At 39.6% G+C, this 16,902-nt stretch overlaps 1 protein-coding gene across 3 annotated transcripts; it reads left to right on the top strand.

Annotated features, from left to right (window-relative positions):
- The first annotated feature begins 2,073 nt into the window (after positions 1–2,073).
- Positions 2,074–12,715, top strand: LOC113008994 (plexin-C1-like). 3 transcript variants are annotated; one of them, XM_080291827.1, is made up of 16 exons: positions 2,111–3,594; positions 3,878–4,000; positions 5,117–5,251; positions 5,326–5,426; positions 5,506–5,611; positions 5,691–5,853; positions 6,001–6,103; positions 6,292–6,367; positions 6,755–6,796; positions 6,909–7,042; positions 7,558–7,737; positions 8,451–8,559; positions 10,710–10,889; positions 10,973–11,140; positions 11,753–11,849; positions 12,461–12,715. In XM_080291827.1, exons 1-16 carry the CDS (start codon positions 2,590–2,592, stop codon positions 12,544–12,546), a joined length of 2,808 nt encoding a protein of 935 aa, XP_080147953.1. In that variant the 5' UTR covers positions 2,111–2,589; the 3' UTR covers positions 12,547–12,715. The 3 variants fall into 3 exon arrangements, with proteins under 3 accessions (XP_080147955.1, XP_080147952.1, XP_080147953.1); XM_080291829.1 differs by lacking the exons at positions 10,710–10,889; positions 10,973–11,140 and having other exon boundaries at positions 2,074–3,594; XM_080291826.1 differs by lacking the exons at positions 11,753–11,849; positions 12,461–12,715 and having other exon boundaries at positions 2,075–3,594; positions 10,973–11,733.
- Positions 12,716–16,902: the final 4,187 nt, after the last annotated feature.

Here is a 16,902-nt window from a genome sequence, read left to right as displayed (position 1 = left end):
GTGATAGTATAAATATGCATTTTAGTTGTTTCATGTAATTTCTTTTTCATATGTTTTGGAAGCAGGCATTGATGTAAATTCCTTCCACAATGCAAATAAAGGGTTCTCCCTAGCAGAGATGTTACTTGTAACGTGTTACTGTAATCTGATTACTTTTTTCAGGTAACGAGTAAAGTAAGGGATTACTATTGCAAAAACGGTAATTAGATTACTGTTACTTTCCCGTAGGAACGCTGCATTACTAAAACCGTAATTTTTTTGCAAGAATGTCTCATGACAGTGACGTAAGCGAGTGCGACGTTCGTGACAACAGCTGTGTGCAGATCAACAGTGCATCATATATCGAGTGCGGGAGAGAGTATGAGCGTGCAGTGTTTAAAGCGTGGAAGTACTGACCTTATTTGGAGTTTGATTCCATAAAAAGTGACAAAAACATTAGTGTCCGTTGTGCGTGGGAAGAAAACTTCTTTTTACACCGAAAAAAACCCCTAAACTTCCAAGCAAGCACTGAGTGCGCTATGACGTAATGGGAAATTCACAGAGAAACTCGCGGATTCTTCCACTGACCGCTGCGGCACACCTGCACCAGGGTAAACCTCCGCCTACCCTATTCCTGCTTTACAGGTGAAAATAGAGCAACAGGACTGCTAGTCTTTGATGTCATTTATTTTCTGCTGTGTTTTACTTGCATCTATTTGAAAGAGTGAGTGTAAACACACACACACAAAAAAATATTTTATGTGCTGGAATGTGCAGAAAATAAGTTTAACAAATTTCTTCCAGTCAGAGAATGTTGCATATAATTAAATTTTTGCTTGATGCATAAAGTTAAAAGATTAAAACTGATAAAACAAGTTAAAAAAAGAGACTTTTCCATTTGATTACATTTTGTATGATGGATTATGTAGAAAAAGTAGAATTGGGCTGAAAGATCTATCGCTTTATCACCAAGTAACTAAGTAATTAATTACTTTTGAAAATAAGTAATCAGTAAAGTAACGGGATTACTTTTTGGGGGGAGTAATCGGTAATTAGTTACTGACTACTTTTTTCAAGTAACTTGACCAACACTGCTCCCTAGTGTTTAATTATTTTGCATAGTGTATAGTGTGTTGTTTTTTTTATTATAGCTGGAACTGTGTATTTAAAATAAATACATATGTTTGTCAGAAGGCACACCATCTGTTTGGTCAGGTTTTGCAAATGAAAAACGTCACATGCCAGAAAATAAGAGAAAAGTACTTCCCAACACTGACACTAGATGTCGCTGTTGCTGTTCTCAAGTTAAAACGTGTAGGAAGTTTTTATATTACATTTTTTAAAAGTTGGCTGAGGTTTCTTCTGCTCATGTTAATCAGTGGACACATCATTTGTTCAATGGAAAGATCATCACATTAGATCCAGACACAACGCATATCAGAATTCTGCCTGTGCTAACGTCTCAGCTCCTCTAAGTGTGTCCTTAGCTGAGAGTTTCCATTACATTCCTAAACTCAGGACTGAATGGCTTTTGTGTCTGAATTATTTCTCAGTTCATATATTTCCATTGATTTAGGTCAAATCTGGCTTTACACTAACACCAAATCGCCTCTTATTATGTCCACAGTTCAATTTCCTTATTTGTTAAAGGGGAAAGTAAAATACATCAAACTCAGTTTCGCTGTTTGTTTTTATTTGACATTAACTGACAGACAGATGTTAATAAGTACAGCATTAAACAGACTGTAACAAACATGTTATCGATTAGTGAATTGCTTCATGATTTTTGATTGAATAGTACCCATACTACATGACATGGACTGGGAATTCAGTTGAGAAATGATTATAACTGAAATGCTTCCATCCACTCTGGATTCTGATTCTTGTTGAGATGGATATCATCGTATAACTTGCAAGGTTGTTATAGTTAACTAAAGCTAAACTAAAAACTAAAATGTGATTAAAAAAAACAAAAACATTTTAGTTAACTAAAACAAAACTAGACCAAACTGAAAACTAACTGAAACAATCTTACGATGCTAGAAAACTAACAAACTAAAATGAACATGTGAAAATATGCACTTAGTGTTTGTTAGTTTGGTACATTTGAATCTGAACTTGCTTTATGAGGCTTTGATGCACATATTTTTTGAGATTTCTACACAACTATTTCAACAGTGTGTGCTTTTATTGTAATACTGTACTGATTTTGCTGATTGTTGCCTCTAACATAAGACCTCCATACAATAATAACTAAAAAATTACCAAAACTAAGACTGAAACTAAAACTAAATATGTTTGGAACAGTAAGAAGTAAACCGTAGTGAGCAAACTTGCTGCAGAAAGTAACTGACTATGGGACACATCTGGGTTCCTTTGGCCTGTACAGAGGTACGAGGTGGAAATGAGACGGAAGCTGCTGAGTGAAAATGTTCAAATATTTTCACTTTCGCTTGGCACGCTCCAGCCCTCCTCCTTCCAGCAGTTCTCTTTTCAGCTGTGCGCTCTGAGCTTTACGCACAAGTATAGAGACACAGTGTCAGAGAGCAGAGTGCCACGCAGAGCATCGCTGTGTGAGCATGTCCCGGGTAGAATTATCGTTATTATAAGATGATCCTGCTGCTCGCTCTGCTTTCTGTTCTCTCTGGAGAACTGGGTCTGTGCCAGAAGGAGGATGAAGGCTTCACCTTTGATGGAGACATCCGCCAATTTGTCGTGACCCCCAACATGCTTTACATCGCCACAGAGGAGAGGCTGTACCAGCTGAGCCACGACTTGACTTTGATCAACAGTCTGACCCAGAGAGGAATCTTAAAGACCGGAAACCAGCAGGATGATGTGCAGTTTTACCGGGTTTCTGACACAGCTGAGTGGAACGCAACTTTCAGCATCAACGTGTTGTTGCCTTTCACAAAGAATGACTCGCTGATCAGCTGCGGTGTGACTGACGATGACTGCGGCCACTGCGAGATTCTGGACCTGAAGAACATCTCCAAGCTTCTGCACAGAGAACACATCCAGGTGGGTCCTCTGAAGCGCAGCAGCAGGTCAGTCAGCTTTCTGGTGGATGTGAAGAAGAAAACTCAGGCTGACACTTACATTCTGACCGCGATCCAACAAAACACAAAAAAGCCCGAAAACAACAAGTGTGGTATTAATCGGCAGACTGTCAATCTTCAGGATGCAGATGACAAACAGGGTGGAGGTATATTTTCTCTAACTGATGGAGCTTCAGGCACACCTGGGATCAAAAGTAAAGGTGATGTGGAGTTTGTTGACGGGTTTCAGATCAATTCAACCATCTATTTGTTCTCCAACGCGCTCTCAGCTCAAACAAACAGAGTCCGTCTCATTTGGCTGGAAGGCGAAAAGAGCAAAACTGATACGCTCAAGTCTCTGCGGGGCGCGACTCTCAGTGTCTCTGACAGTCAAAGCAGCAGACTTGTGGCCTCCTCGGTCATCCCGGGGGAGCAGCCGGTGCTTTGGAGCGGTGTTTTCAGTGTGGATGGAGGAGATACCGACACCCAGCTAATGGTGTTTGACATCAGCCCTGATTATAGCAGGAACACTGACAGAGATCCAGACTTCTACACCTCTGTGCCATCAGAAGTGACGGTGAGAGCTTTTTAAACTCTGATTTAATGGTTGTACTGTTGATATTGTTCTCACCTGCTGCTCCAGTATCTTCTCTGGTCAGTGATGCAAGTAAAACATTAATATGAGGGGCCGTACAAGCCAAAATTCATTCTTTCACTCTCACACACATACATTCTTCTATCAAAAGATAACATCAATAAACTTGGGTCAGTTTGATAATAACGCAGCAAGATGCTTCAATAAGGCTTTCAGTAGTAGTAGTGTTCATGTCTTCTGGTTTCTCATGTTTTGTTTGCGTCAGCCAAAGATCCTGAAACCAAAGGCAGTCCTCTTCAGGCAAAGCTACATGACCTCAGTGCTGGCAGTGAGGCAGAATGCCTGGATGGTTTTCTATATTTGGACAGAAGATGGGCTGCTCATTAAGGTAAGGAATTAAGGAATTTTTTATATATGAAATTGAATACCATACGGTCTCAAAAGTCATTCTGATAAACAAGGCCTGCATCAGGTGTTGAGGAACCAGGACACACTGATGAGTGTGTTTGCAACTGGAATACAAAGGCAAATGTCGATAACTGCTGAGAATAGCGAGCAGTTGGAATGCTACTAAGCAAGTAATCACAGCAGAAGAGGTTACATGAAGAGGATGTGGGACTTGAGGATTCTTTGGCACACGACATCTATACTAATGACAAAGCAACTTGTTGCTCAGTGTTCCAACATCTGGAAGAAGCAACTGCTCTAAAAACTAGAGACTGATGAGGCAGAACACAAATATAGAGGCTAAGTCAGCACAGCTTTGGCCAGCCACTTGAATAACGTATACCAGAGAGATAGAAGCCAGTCCTGAACCATTAAAGGTGTACTCTCAGAGGCAGGGAAACAGTATGAGAATAGTGAGTGGGGAATTCTTTGTTCTTTATTTAGCTATTTAGTGGAATATATTATAACCTGTTTACTGGAACTCAGCATTTGGTCTCCAAAGAGATGTAAGTGCAAGTGAAGAAGGTCATTACAGTGGATAATCTCTGCATTGTTTCATTGGTTAGTCTTGAACTAACCTGTCTTGAACCTCTCTTTATCAAACTCTAAAATCAAGAGATGCCTTCAAGAATGTAAATACAAAAAATAATTTTGCACTTATTGACAGGAAGGACACGAGACCTCAAACAGTTGGCTTTGACCTGGAAAATATTCTTTGGAAAGATGAAACAAAGATTAACTTGATGATGATGGGGATGTAGAAGCTGTATGGTTTTTCTGAATGCAAGTTGTAACATTTAACATTTGATACATTGTCTCTGCATGATTTTTTGATTAAATATTGCTCAATACTGTATATCCAATTTGCAGATGATTTAAATTCTGCTTACTGTCCCATGAAACAAGGTATAAACAGATTAATCACTCTTCTGATACTTCTGATTTGAGAAAAACAAACCAATAAACAAAGCATTTTATTTTAAATAAATGAAGAAAAAACATTGAGTACAGAAACAATAGTACAGTGTCTCAGAAATAATCACCTTCTTGTTGTCAGCTGTCTGTGGACAGGAAGTATCACGCTGCCTGTCCCACGGTGCTCTACAGGACCAGTGATGACCACAAAGTGTTTTTCAAATTGCATCTGGATCCAGTGGGTCATAAACATGTGTATGTGCCATTTACAAACCAGGTACTTAAATTATTTACTGATTATCTTAACGTCACATGTACCTGTGCTGCATTTTAAAGTGTTTGTTGTTCTAGGTGAAGCGAGTTCCTGTGTCAAAGTGCAGCACGTACACAAATGTGCAGGAGTGTTGGTCTGCACAGGATCCATACTGTGGTTGGTGTGGCTCTAAAAGCAGGTGAGAGAAACAATATCTGCAGCTGACGTCTTCAAACAATTTTGAACTTGGTGATCATTTCTTCTTCTTCTTCTCCCAGCTGCACATTTGAAGATGACTGCACAGATTCAGACTGGCTGTCCATTCCTGATGAGTCCCAACACAAAATGATTTCCCACAAAGTTGAAAAGGACACAAACGGACAGGTACAGCTTACAAACACACTCGGGACTGTGATAATTTCTGGTTTTCATTTATTGTTCAGTTATGTCCTTCCGATTTTAGATCTCACTGAAAATCCACACACACCTGACTTTGGGCCAGAAAGTATCGTCTGACTTCACCTGCCAGTTCTCTGCAATTTCTGGCCACCTTTGTATTGGGAATAACCCTCCACGGTTCCCCCAGTGCACCTGCTACCTGTCTGATCACACACTTCCTCCTGATGGTTTGTCACTTTTGATAAATAATCCCAGGAATGTATTGATTTGAAACATTTGACAAATTGAGTTGAATCTTTTGTTGTTTATTATTATATATTGGTCCAACTCATTTGAAATTCATCATTTAATATATATATATATTTATTTTACAGGCCTGCATGTCACAGTAAAGTTTAGGCTTGGAAAAATACTCCTGTCAGAACAAATGAAATTAACCAACTGCTCTGACATCCATGGACCTCCAACTTCTATCTTGTAAGTCCAGTCAGATTATAAAGATAACAAATAATCATAGACTGAAATAATCATTCCCATGACTTATAAAATAACCATGTCCTAGTCATACAAAATAAATATGATGAAATAAAATAAGTGAATCTTATGAGTAGTTCTATGAGGCACATTCAAAGTCCTCTGATCCTATATGATTGTTTTCTGTTCAGGTGTCAGCAGTGTATCAAGGCTGGTTGTGGTTGGAGCAGAAACAGCTGTTCCTGGGCTAACCAAGGAGAGACTGATGTAATAATGAAACTATCGTATTTTTATGGATTTCTGTAGCAGTTTTTCACATTTCATGTTGTGCATTTGTTGTATGGAACATTTCCAATCCAACAATATTGCGTAAATGTGTAGAAAGTGAGACATAAACTCTGCTTAAAAATTCAGATTTTCTTCAGTGTCATTTGCAGTAGGTCATGAGGCTAGACTAGTTGATGAATAGAGTTTAGATTTCCCTCATTGTAAAAGGATTCACTTCAGTTTCTAAATGGAAATACTCAGGTTAGTTGTTTCCTACCATTTAAACGTTTTGAACAAAGCTAATGTTAGCTACAACATGTCTGAGATCAGCTCTAATAGCATCTGCACAGTGTTGTGATTCAAGGATAAATTCATTCTCTGCTACAGGAAAGTGTTTGCCAAACGTTGGAGTCTGGGAAGAACTTTTCTGTGAGTGTAATGCTCTTTTTTTTATTGTTCTTCTGATACTGATCCAGTAGAGGTTTTAATGGCAGAAGAAGGAAATTATTTTAATCTGATTATTTTTTTGTTTCACCTTCAGATCCCAGAGATCTTCTCCATCACTCCCAATGTGGTGTCGTTGTATGGCACAAACCATGCTGTGTTATTAGGTCATAACCTTGGTGACGTGTCAGGAGTGAGGATCCAGACGCACACTGACTGTGCTCCAAAAGAGTGAGTCACTTTACAGATAACTAAGATGATTCCTGGACTAGAAAGAATTTATTAAAGTGTAGAAACAATTCCAAACAGGGAGACATATTTAAAACTGAATATTCTACAATTTAATTTTGACAATTGAAAAAAAAAAACTTTAGCTTTACAGCTTTTAGCTTTGGAAGAGGCTGCAGAAAGTACAGGTACGAGTGATGCACTATTTGCCTCTCAGTGTCGGTGCTCAGAGAGACTGTTTGGTATCAGAGTGGAAAAATGAAACTCCGCCGTGCTTCCTGTGCTTTTGCTTTGAAGAAGTCCATCGCTGTCAGTTGCTGTGTTAAAAGGATTCCTCAGGATATTTTATAATCACAGTAGATGCGTTAAGTTTGGAAAACACATTTCTTCATACAAACAAATCCTTAATTATACTGTGGAAGATTTTACTGATCAGTTTTTGTCTGTGTTCAGATTTTCTGCATAATATGATGATCTTAGTGATGACTTTTCTCGCTCTGTGTGTGTGTTCTGGTCAGGTCTCCTGTTTGGGACAACTCTGGTGTCAGTGTGACGTTCCACATTCCCAGCACAGATATCAAAGGTGTGGTCAATGTATGTGTTCTCCTCCCAGATGGTAGTTGCCACGGCGAAGCTAACATCACATACTTGTCATCACCATCCTGTACAAACGCTACTCCAAGCAGCAGCTGGATAAGGTACACTTAATTTAACTGAACCCCCCAACAAAGCCGAGATGTTATGAAAACAGATAATGTTAATTTCTTTGAATGATTAAGAGGAACTCGTGTTTTTGGGGAACAGGTCACCTGAAAAAATACCCAAGTTCACTTTAGTTATTAGTACCAAACTCTGAGGCAGAGGAACTGAAACTTTCACAGAAGCTGCAGCACACCTAAAGTGACACAAGCAGTGCACTGCCTGTAACATATTGTCTTCTGAAACTAGAACTTGCTTGTTTATCACAAATATACCACTGTGCTAAAGAAAATGGATCTAAAATCTGCTCTTTTTTCTCAGCTTTTTTCACAAACACTAAACCTTCTCGTTCTACAGAGGTCGCACATACTGGTATTGCATAGGAAGTCTTCTTTTTTTATCTTGCATTTTCTTCTTCCATTAAGAAATGATCCACCACGTTGGTTTGGTACTTAAACTCTCCAATAATACTACTGTGATCCATTAATGCTTTGTTTCAGTCCATCAGACACTTTGGTCTGCAGCATCATATCTGATTATCCTCATTATCCTCAGGTTGTTCTTATATATACTCAAATACATATAAGAGTAACCAGTGTCTTAAGTAGCAGTGGTCAACTATTGTTTTGCTGTCAAATTAGAGTCACTGTAATCAAAATTCTTTTGAAAGGTTCTCTGCTGTGACTAAAATTATGCTCTCTGTGTCCTGCAGTGGGAACAGGAAGATCACAGTCAGGGGGTCCCACCTGAAGTTTGTTGAAGGCATTGTACACAGCCATGCCATGCAGGAAGTTGCACTTCCCAAAAACAGCAGCTACCAGGTGGGTCTGTACACACACCGTGTCCAGTACAGTTATTATACATGACATACACCCTCTCACTGCATGCCAAAGCTCTTGAGTAATCTTCTTACAGTATGTCATCTGTACATATGCACAGACTTGCAGCTTGAAGCTTACCCTTAACCCATAACACAACAATAAAAGTACCATCCTCTTTTTGTGCCACCAAAACAGCTCTGAACCCCACACTCTATGCTGTGTTACACTGTTAAAAAAAACATCTTAAAAAAACGGTAATATTCCGGCAGCTGGGGCGCCAAAATACGACCGTAAAATAACATAAAATAACTTTCCCATAAAAATACGGTTATTTTCAGTAATGAAAATAATCTTGCGCTAATTTGACATGGGATTCTGCCTTTTCCAAGTGCTTTTAGACATTAAATTAGGAACATTTTTACGCGATCAAACAATGAAATTACCTATAAACAAGGTCAATGAATGTGGAAATATGAATCATAATACGTAAATGTACAGAAATATACAGTTAACAGTTGGTTTAAATAATAATGGATTGCATGCCCTGGGACAGAGGCGAGGGTGCCATATCGCACCATTGGCCCCTTTGGCCATCACTAATAGGCGGGAGGTGAAGAGTCTTGACCACGGGCACAACGGCTGAGAGTGTCTGAGCCGGGGCGCGAACCGGCAATCTTCTGATCACAAGGCGAGCTGCCAACTCTTGAGCTACAAACGCCCTAAATAGCAAAGATAATAATACTTATGTGATGTAACACAAGCTTATAGGAATGATGTTATATACTTTTCCATAGCATTACATTTGAATTCAACAGTTCAATCTTTCAAATAACGGACAGATATTTGTGAAATCATGATACATTTGTGAATGTATTTTAACAATCTAAATATGCATATGTACAGACAGATAAATTTAATAATCAAGAAAATTATGTTGTATTACATTACAGTGATTTAACGTTAATTTACATTCAAAATGAGAAGTCAAAGTCTATTTACGTAACTTTAATGATATTCTAGAAGAACAGAACATTACTGTAAAATGCACAGTAGAATACCTTCATATTAGGGTTTTTTTCCTACGGTCGCAGCGTTACCCGCGACCTTGTTAGTTCACATTCATTGGCCGATGCTTAGCATCATGTTATTTATATTAATTGCAATTCCTACCTCTACATTTCTTTTTCAAAATATATAATTAGCAACGCGTGTCCGTGCAATGTTTTACACTGTGGCATGCAGAGAAATCTTAACAAAGAAGCTCACAGAGAGAGATTGAGCTTGTTATTTAACCCCAAGCTGGTAGGGGAGCTCCTTATTAAAACATTTGCCGATGCAACAATGTGCCTCAAGGTTCAACAACAGCACAACAGAAGTCACTCATGGTACAGCACTCTCTCTACAAAACAACAACTGTCAGTAACACTGCACCACGGCGTAAACACAACATTCAAGATAACAGTTTAAAGTAACGTAACCATAAACAATAAAACAAGAACATCTAAACAGCAGCACATGTCCCAAGGCATGATGGGAGACATTTCTGGATGTATTTTTACGATCTAGATATGCATATGTACAACAAAATATATTTAACAAACAAGTAAATTGTGTTTTATTACATTTACAGTGATGTTATGTTATTTTACATTTGACGTGTCAGATCACAGTCTACTTATGTAAATGTAATGATATTCTAGAAAAACAGTACACAACTGTAAAATACACAGTAAAATAATTTGACATTACTATTTTTTGGAACAGTGTAGCATGTACTGTCTAAAAATCAAATGAAAAAAACAAAACAATAAACATATTGTAGTTTTCCTGTAGTGTATCAAGTTGAATTGTTTCAGAAAACAACGATATTACAAAAATGCAGTAATCAGAAAAATCACTTACATTTTATTGGGAGTCAAATTAAAATAAAAAGGCAAGGTTAAAATAAACACCTTGTTGAAGCTTGAGGGTAACCGGTAAGATTATTTGGCACAAAACAAGTTATGGAGAGAAGCTGAATCATTAGAAATATAGATGTTGAGGCGCTTCTGATTCTGTGATTGACATTGTTTATCATGTCACCATCATGACCATACCATGCTAGCTATATAAAGAGTCTATGATTTATATAAAAATGTAATTCATTGCAGAGTCTCACCTATGACTCACCTTCAGCTGAAAACAGTCCTGGGATTTCTAGCAGCACTGTGTTTTTGAAAGTAGCTAATCAAACCTTGGCCTGCTCCACAAACATGTCCTACTATCCAGACCCTGAGTTTATCAGCTTCACAGCCACAAGGACAGGAAACAGTGTTCACATCACTATACGGGTAATGCATGTTTAAATCGCACATTCACAAACATGTGACATCAGCTCGTAGAACATCAGTCTTTGCTTGTGTTGTTGTTTTAGAAAAAGGTCGATAAACTGGAAATGACAACAGCAGAGTTATCAGTGTGGGGCGTTCAAGACAGTAAGGAATACCGCTGCGCCATGGAAACAAACAAAACCAGTGATGAGACTCACTCTTTCACTTGTGAGGTTAAAAACCCACCCGGCGTTGAATTTCAGCTGTTGTTGGTAAATCTTTCTTTCATACTAACACGAGGCACTATTTATGGACAGACAAACATACCTATCCGGTCTTTAAGTCTGACATCAATAGCCATTTCTGGGTCCAAACTCCACTTCAGGTCCCAAAGTCAAACAAACACTGCGGCATCACTGAGAGTTAAAAACTGTCTAAATTCTTTCATTGTTCAGATTAAGAAGATACAAAGCATTAAAACACTTTAAAAACACAACAGCCTTAATTAACATGGAGAGGTTTGGACCAGGAAGCAGGGTTCATACGTCATCACTTAAAGACTGGATCATTGTGATAAGAGCTCCATGGTGCAGTACTCTGCTAATGGTTTAGGCACTGAAATGATATCTTTCAGATATAATATCAAGGGATTAGGTTCAAAGACAAATAGTGCTATAAATATTCTTATTCACTGAGCTTCACGCGGAGCACAATCAATCAGAATGGATGCATGATGTAACTGCTCTTTGCTTTTAACACAACGTCAACTATCCTTGTACAACATTATTTACAGCCTGTTTGACATTATGATTTTTACTGTATGAATAATATTTTGAAAATCTCTGACCTGCTGCTCTATTGAGACTTTCCTTAATGTTTTCTAGATAAAGTATGGTAGCAGGACCGTAAGCCTCAGTAAGCCTCGGCCTTCATCACACCTTCTATTGCTGCTTTTGCTGTTGATACCCTGTGTTATTGCTGGTAAGTGATTTTGATACATCAGCTTTTTATTTTATGACTAGGATTTTTTTTTCTTAGTTTCAGTGTCGCTGTTCGCATTGCATTGTACCAGAAATACTTTGTAGAGCCGACACTAATGCTAGCGTTATAGTTCGTTTAGCTGTTAGCTATAGATTCCTTTTAGGGAATCAGGCTCCAAAGGAACAATGGCCTTTCAATGGTTTATTTTGTCATAGTCAGTTAAGTGTGTCTGATACATGGTTAGTTGTCCTTAACTGCTTGTTAAAAGTCCTAAACAAAAGAGCTATACAAATGATAATTAACCTCCTTGGCACAAGCTATCAGTCCTTTCAAACTGGGCTGTCTAACATGCTATATAGATGTTTTTAAAGCTAAGTTCACATGTCACAAGTCTCCAAAGTGGTTAGTGAGACAAATTTTATTTGGTTTTATGCCATTTGAAGCCCCATTTGTGTCTACTCTCAGAATGAAACCAAGGACCTTTTGTTTATTAGGCAAGTGTGTAAACCCCTACACCTACACTATAGAGCCACAGACTGATGAAAACCTTTTCTACTCCACAACTCTCTAGTTTTCTGCTTGATTTAAATCAGTTACCGTTTGTCTTTCAGTGCTGGTGTTTATGTATCTGTGGAGGAAGAGACGTGCCACAGAAATAACGTTTAAAGTTTCTTTCCTGTCTCTGCTGGCTGACTGACAGTCTTCACGGAGTTGCTGTACTAAAAGTTGATTTTTCCAGTTGTTATATATTTTTTGTACTTTCATATATTTTTCATGAGTCATATAAACATCAAACTAATTAAGGCTTTTCTTGAAATGTTGAATTATTTTGTTCAAGCACTATCCTATTAAAGATTTTTCTGATATCTGCTTTTGTGATAGTTCTCTGACTGAACCAATTGTTGGAATTGTATATTTCAGACAAAAATGTCTTAGACTTTTACATTGTATGCTAAACCTTTTGCATGTTTAGAACAATAAGAGTTATTGTAATAGATAGTATGTTACTTCTCTTTCTCTTAAGTGAAAGTCACATATGTACTTTTTGGCTCTAAAGGCATATAAAGCCTTTCTACATGCTATCTGTCTATTTGGAGATAGATGGAGTACTGGATTGGGCTCCCTTTTGGCCTCAGAACTGCTTTAATTCTTCATGATACAGATTCAACAAGATGCTGGAAACATTTCTCTCAGATTTTGCTCCATGATATCATTGCAAGGTTACTGCAGTGGACATGAAGGGTTGGACATGGTCAGCATGAATACTGTGTTTAAAGGTTTTTAAACAATGCCCAGGTTTAAAGTTTGCCAAAGAAATATTCCCAACACCATTACACTGTCTCCACCATCCCAAACCACTGATACAAGGCAGGATGGATGGATGCTTTCATGTTATTTACACTAAATTCAGAGTCTGAAACATGGAGTATTTTGACACAAGGACACACACATATACACCAAACACACAGAGAGGGACACACAGGACAAAGACACAAGGGGAACCCAAATGTGCAAGAAAGTAACATGGAATAAACTCGGGACTAACTAAATGAAGCATAAAAAATAAACCATAATCCACAGGGCGATCGGGGCTCATGAGTTGTCAGTTCGTTTTGTAATCTGAAGGTTGCCGGTTCCAGCCCCGGCTCCGATAGTCTCGGTTGTTGTGTCCTTGGGCACGACACTTCACCCGTTGCCTAGTGGTGGTGGTCAGCGCGCCCTGTCAGGACAGCTGTGGCTACAATGTAGCTTGCCATCACCAGTGTGTGAATGTGTGTGGGAATGGGTGGATGACTGAATGCAGTGTAAAGCGCTTTAGGGTCCGCTAAGTAAAGCGCTACACAAATGCAGGCCATTTATCAGTTGGGGTGAGTTGGGAAAAAAACAACTCTTAAGGTACAGCATTACAGCTTGTTGATGGAAATGGGTGAAAGTGAGATCAGATGGAATTGATTGGTGCGTGTTACATTTGGTTTCTTTGGAGTTCTTAAAAGAGGTTGGGATGTACAGTGGGGCAAAAAAGTATTTAGTCAGCCACCGATTGTGCAAGTTCCCCCACCTAAAATGATGACAGAGGTCAGTAATTTGCACCAGAGGTACACTTCAACTGTGAGAGACAGAATGTGAAAAAAAAAAATCCATGAATCCACATGGTAGGATTTGTAAAGAATTTATTCGTAAATCAGGGTGGAAAATAAGTATTTGGTCAATAACAAAAATACAACTCAATACTTTGTAACATAACCTTTGTTGGCAATAACAGAGGTCAAACGTTTACTATAGGTCTTTACCAGGTTTGCACACACAGTAGCTGGTATTTTGGCCCATTCCTCCATGCAGATCTTCTCGAGAGCAGTGATGTTTTGGGGCTGTCGCCGAGCAACACGGACTTTCAACTCCCGCCACAGATTTTCTATGGGGTTGAGGTCTGGAGACTGGCTAGGCCACTCCAGGACTTTCAAATGCTTCTTACGGAGCCACTCCTTTGTTGCCCGGGCGGTGTGTTTTGGATCATTGTCATGTTGGAAGACCCAGCCTCGTTTCATCTTCAAAGTTCTCACTGATGGAAGGAGGTTTTGGCTCAAAATCTCACGATACATGGCCCCATTCATTCTGTCCTTAACACGGATCAGCCGTCCTGTCCCCTTGGCAGAAAAACAGCCCCATAGCATGATGTTTCCACCCCCATGCTTCACAGTAGGTATGGTGTTCTTGGGATGCAACTCAGTATTCTTCTTCCTCCAAACACGACGAGTTGAGTTTATACCAAAAAGTTCTACTTTGGTTTCATCTGACCACATGACATTCTCCCAATCCTCTGCTGTATCATCCATGTGCTCTGTGGCAAACTTCAGACGGGCCTGGACATGCACTGGCTTCAGCAGCGCAACACGTCTGGCACTGCGGGATTTGATTCCCTGCCGTTGTAGTGTGTTACTGATGGTGACCTTTGTTACTTTGGTCCCAGCTCTCTGCAGGTCATTCACCAGGTCCCCCCGTGTGGTTCTGGGATCTTTGCTCACCGTTCTCATGATCATTTTGACCCCACGGGATGAGATCTTGCGTGGAGCCCCAGATCGAGGGAGATTATCAGTGGTCTTGTATGTCTTCCATTTTCTGATGATTGCTCCCACAGTTGATTTTTTCACACCAAGCTGCTTGCCTATTGTAGATTCACTCTTCCCAGTCTGGTGCAGGTCTACAATACTTTTCCTGGTGTCCTTCGAAAGCTCTTTGGTCTTGGCCATGGCGGAGTTTGGAGTCTGACTGTTTGAGGCTGTGGACAGGTGTCTTTTATACAGATGATGAGTTCAAACAGGTGCCATTCATACAGGTAACGAGTGGGGGACAGAAAAGCGTCTTACAGAAGACGTTACAGGTCTGTGAGAGCCAGAGATTTTCCTTGTTTGAGGTGACCAAATACTTATTTTCCACCCGAATTTACGAATAAATTCTTTACAAATCCTACCATGTGAATTCATGGATTTTTTTTTCACATTCTGTCTCTCACAGTTGAAGTGTACCTCTGGTGCAAATTACTGACCTCTGTCATCATTTTAAGTGGGGGAACTTGCACAATCGGTGGCTGACTAAATACTTTTTTGCCCCACTGTATATTCAACTTTTTTACAAATGGGCGGCAGAGGGACAAGACCACGTTGTGTAATTACAACTGGTAGGGCTGGAGTAGGTTGGTTTGCCTTTCTGGGGCACGAATCATGCGAAAAGGCCTGGCAGTTGCGTAGATTCTGACACTGGCGAGGCGGGCCTCAAATTTTGCATTTTTGGCCTAATAGATGGCAAAGGAGTCTGTTGTGACTGTTGTCGTCCAACCATCTTTGAAATGGGCTGGATTTACTCATCTTGCTCAGATGAGATTTCCCTGCCTACATAGATATTAGGGGTGCAACAATACTCGTATCGATATTGAACCGTTCGATACAGTGCTTTCGGTTCGGTACACATACTGTACGTTTATCCTACCATAAAACAATAAGATAAGGTACGACCTCTCCCATGCTCCCAGAGTGCTCTGGAATGCACACAAAGTTTGCAGACTATTAAGGATCAAACCTCTACCAATCTACAACTTATTATAAAACTCTAAGCCTATAGAAGTAGATATTTCTAAGCATAAATGACAATCAACAATACAAAACCTAACAGGAAGAAGCAAGAAGAAAGAGTTAAGTAAAGTTTGACTTATCTGACTGTTTTGTTTCGCTTAATGCATTTTATAATCCGGTGTGCCTTATGGTCCAAAAAATACGGTGTGTTAAATCTGATTGAACTAATCCCTTGTCTTCTGCACAGGATGGTGAAGGTAATTCTGTGCATGTCCAGGTTAAGGATAATGGCAACAGCACATACGCCTGCACCTACACCCCACGTAAGCCTGTGAAGCACACTGTGATGGTCTCCTGGGGAGACGTTCACATCCCCGAGAGTCCGTTCAGGGTGAGTATGCACTCACACACGCTCTCACTTTCACTCTGGCATGCAGGGATTGTCTTTTCTTCTCACTGAGAAGTCTCTTGAGTTTTGGTGTTTGTGCCCACAGATGAATATCGGAGCTGAATATCGGAGCGGGCTGTCATCCAAACAAGGTGAAGGTCTCTGACCCTGGAGTGGCAAAGACGGGCCTCAAAGCCTTCGAGACAACATACTTCACTGTTGACTGCTCAGAGTCTGGTCAAGGTAAAGCTCCATAAAACTGTGTGTGTGAGAGTAAAGAGCGCAAACATATGATCATGTCAAAGAAATATTCCAAACATGTTTATAAACAGATATTACAGGGAAACGTATTTAACCCACCTGCTGTTTGAGGCTAAAAATGACTGAAGAGCATTACCTGCAAAGGTAACATGCTAACACAGCCTTTGTCCTCTGCCATCAGGACAAAGGCTGTTTGTGTTTAGACTATAACAATGACACCCTTCAGGGTCAAAGTGGATCCTTCTCAAGGCAGAGGGACCAGGACTCAGCCGCAGTGGTAAGAATACCTGTACTGCCTCACAAAGTCAGAGAGTACTAACAAAAACGAGTCTGTTGA

The sequence above is a fragment of the Astatotilapia calliptera genome, chromosome 17 (genome assembly GCF_964374335.1).
Source record: "Astatotilapia calliptera chromosome 17, fAstCal68.1, whole genome shotgun sequence".
NCBI classification, from domain to species: Eukaryota; Metazoa; Chordata; class Actinopteri; order Cichliformes; family Cichlidae; genus Astatotilapia; species Astatotilapia calliptera.
Note: the sequence above shows the minus strand (reverse complement) of the source record. Positions and strands in the feature narration are given on the sequence as shown.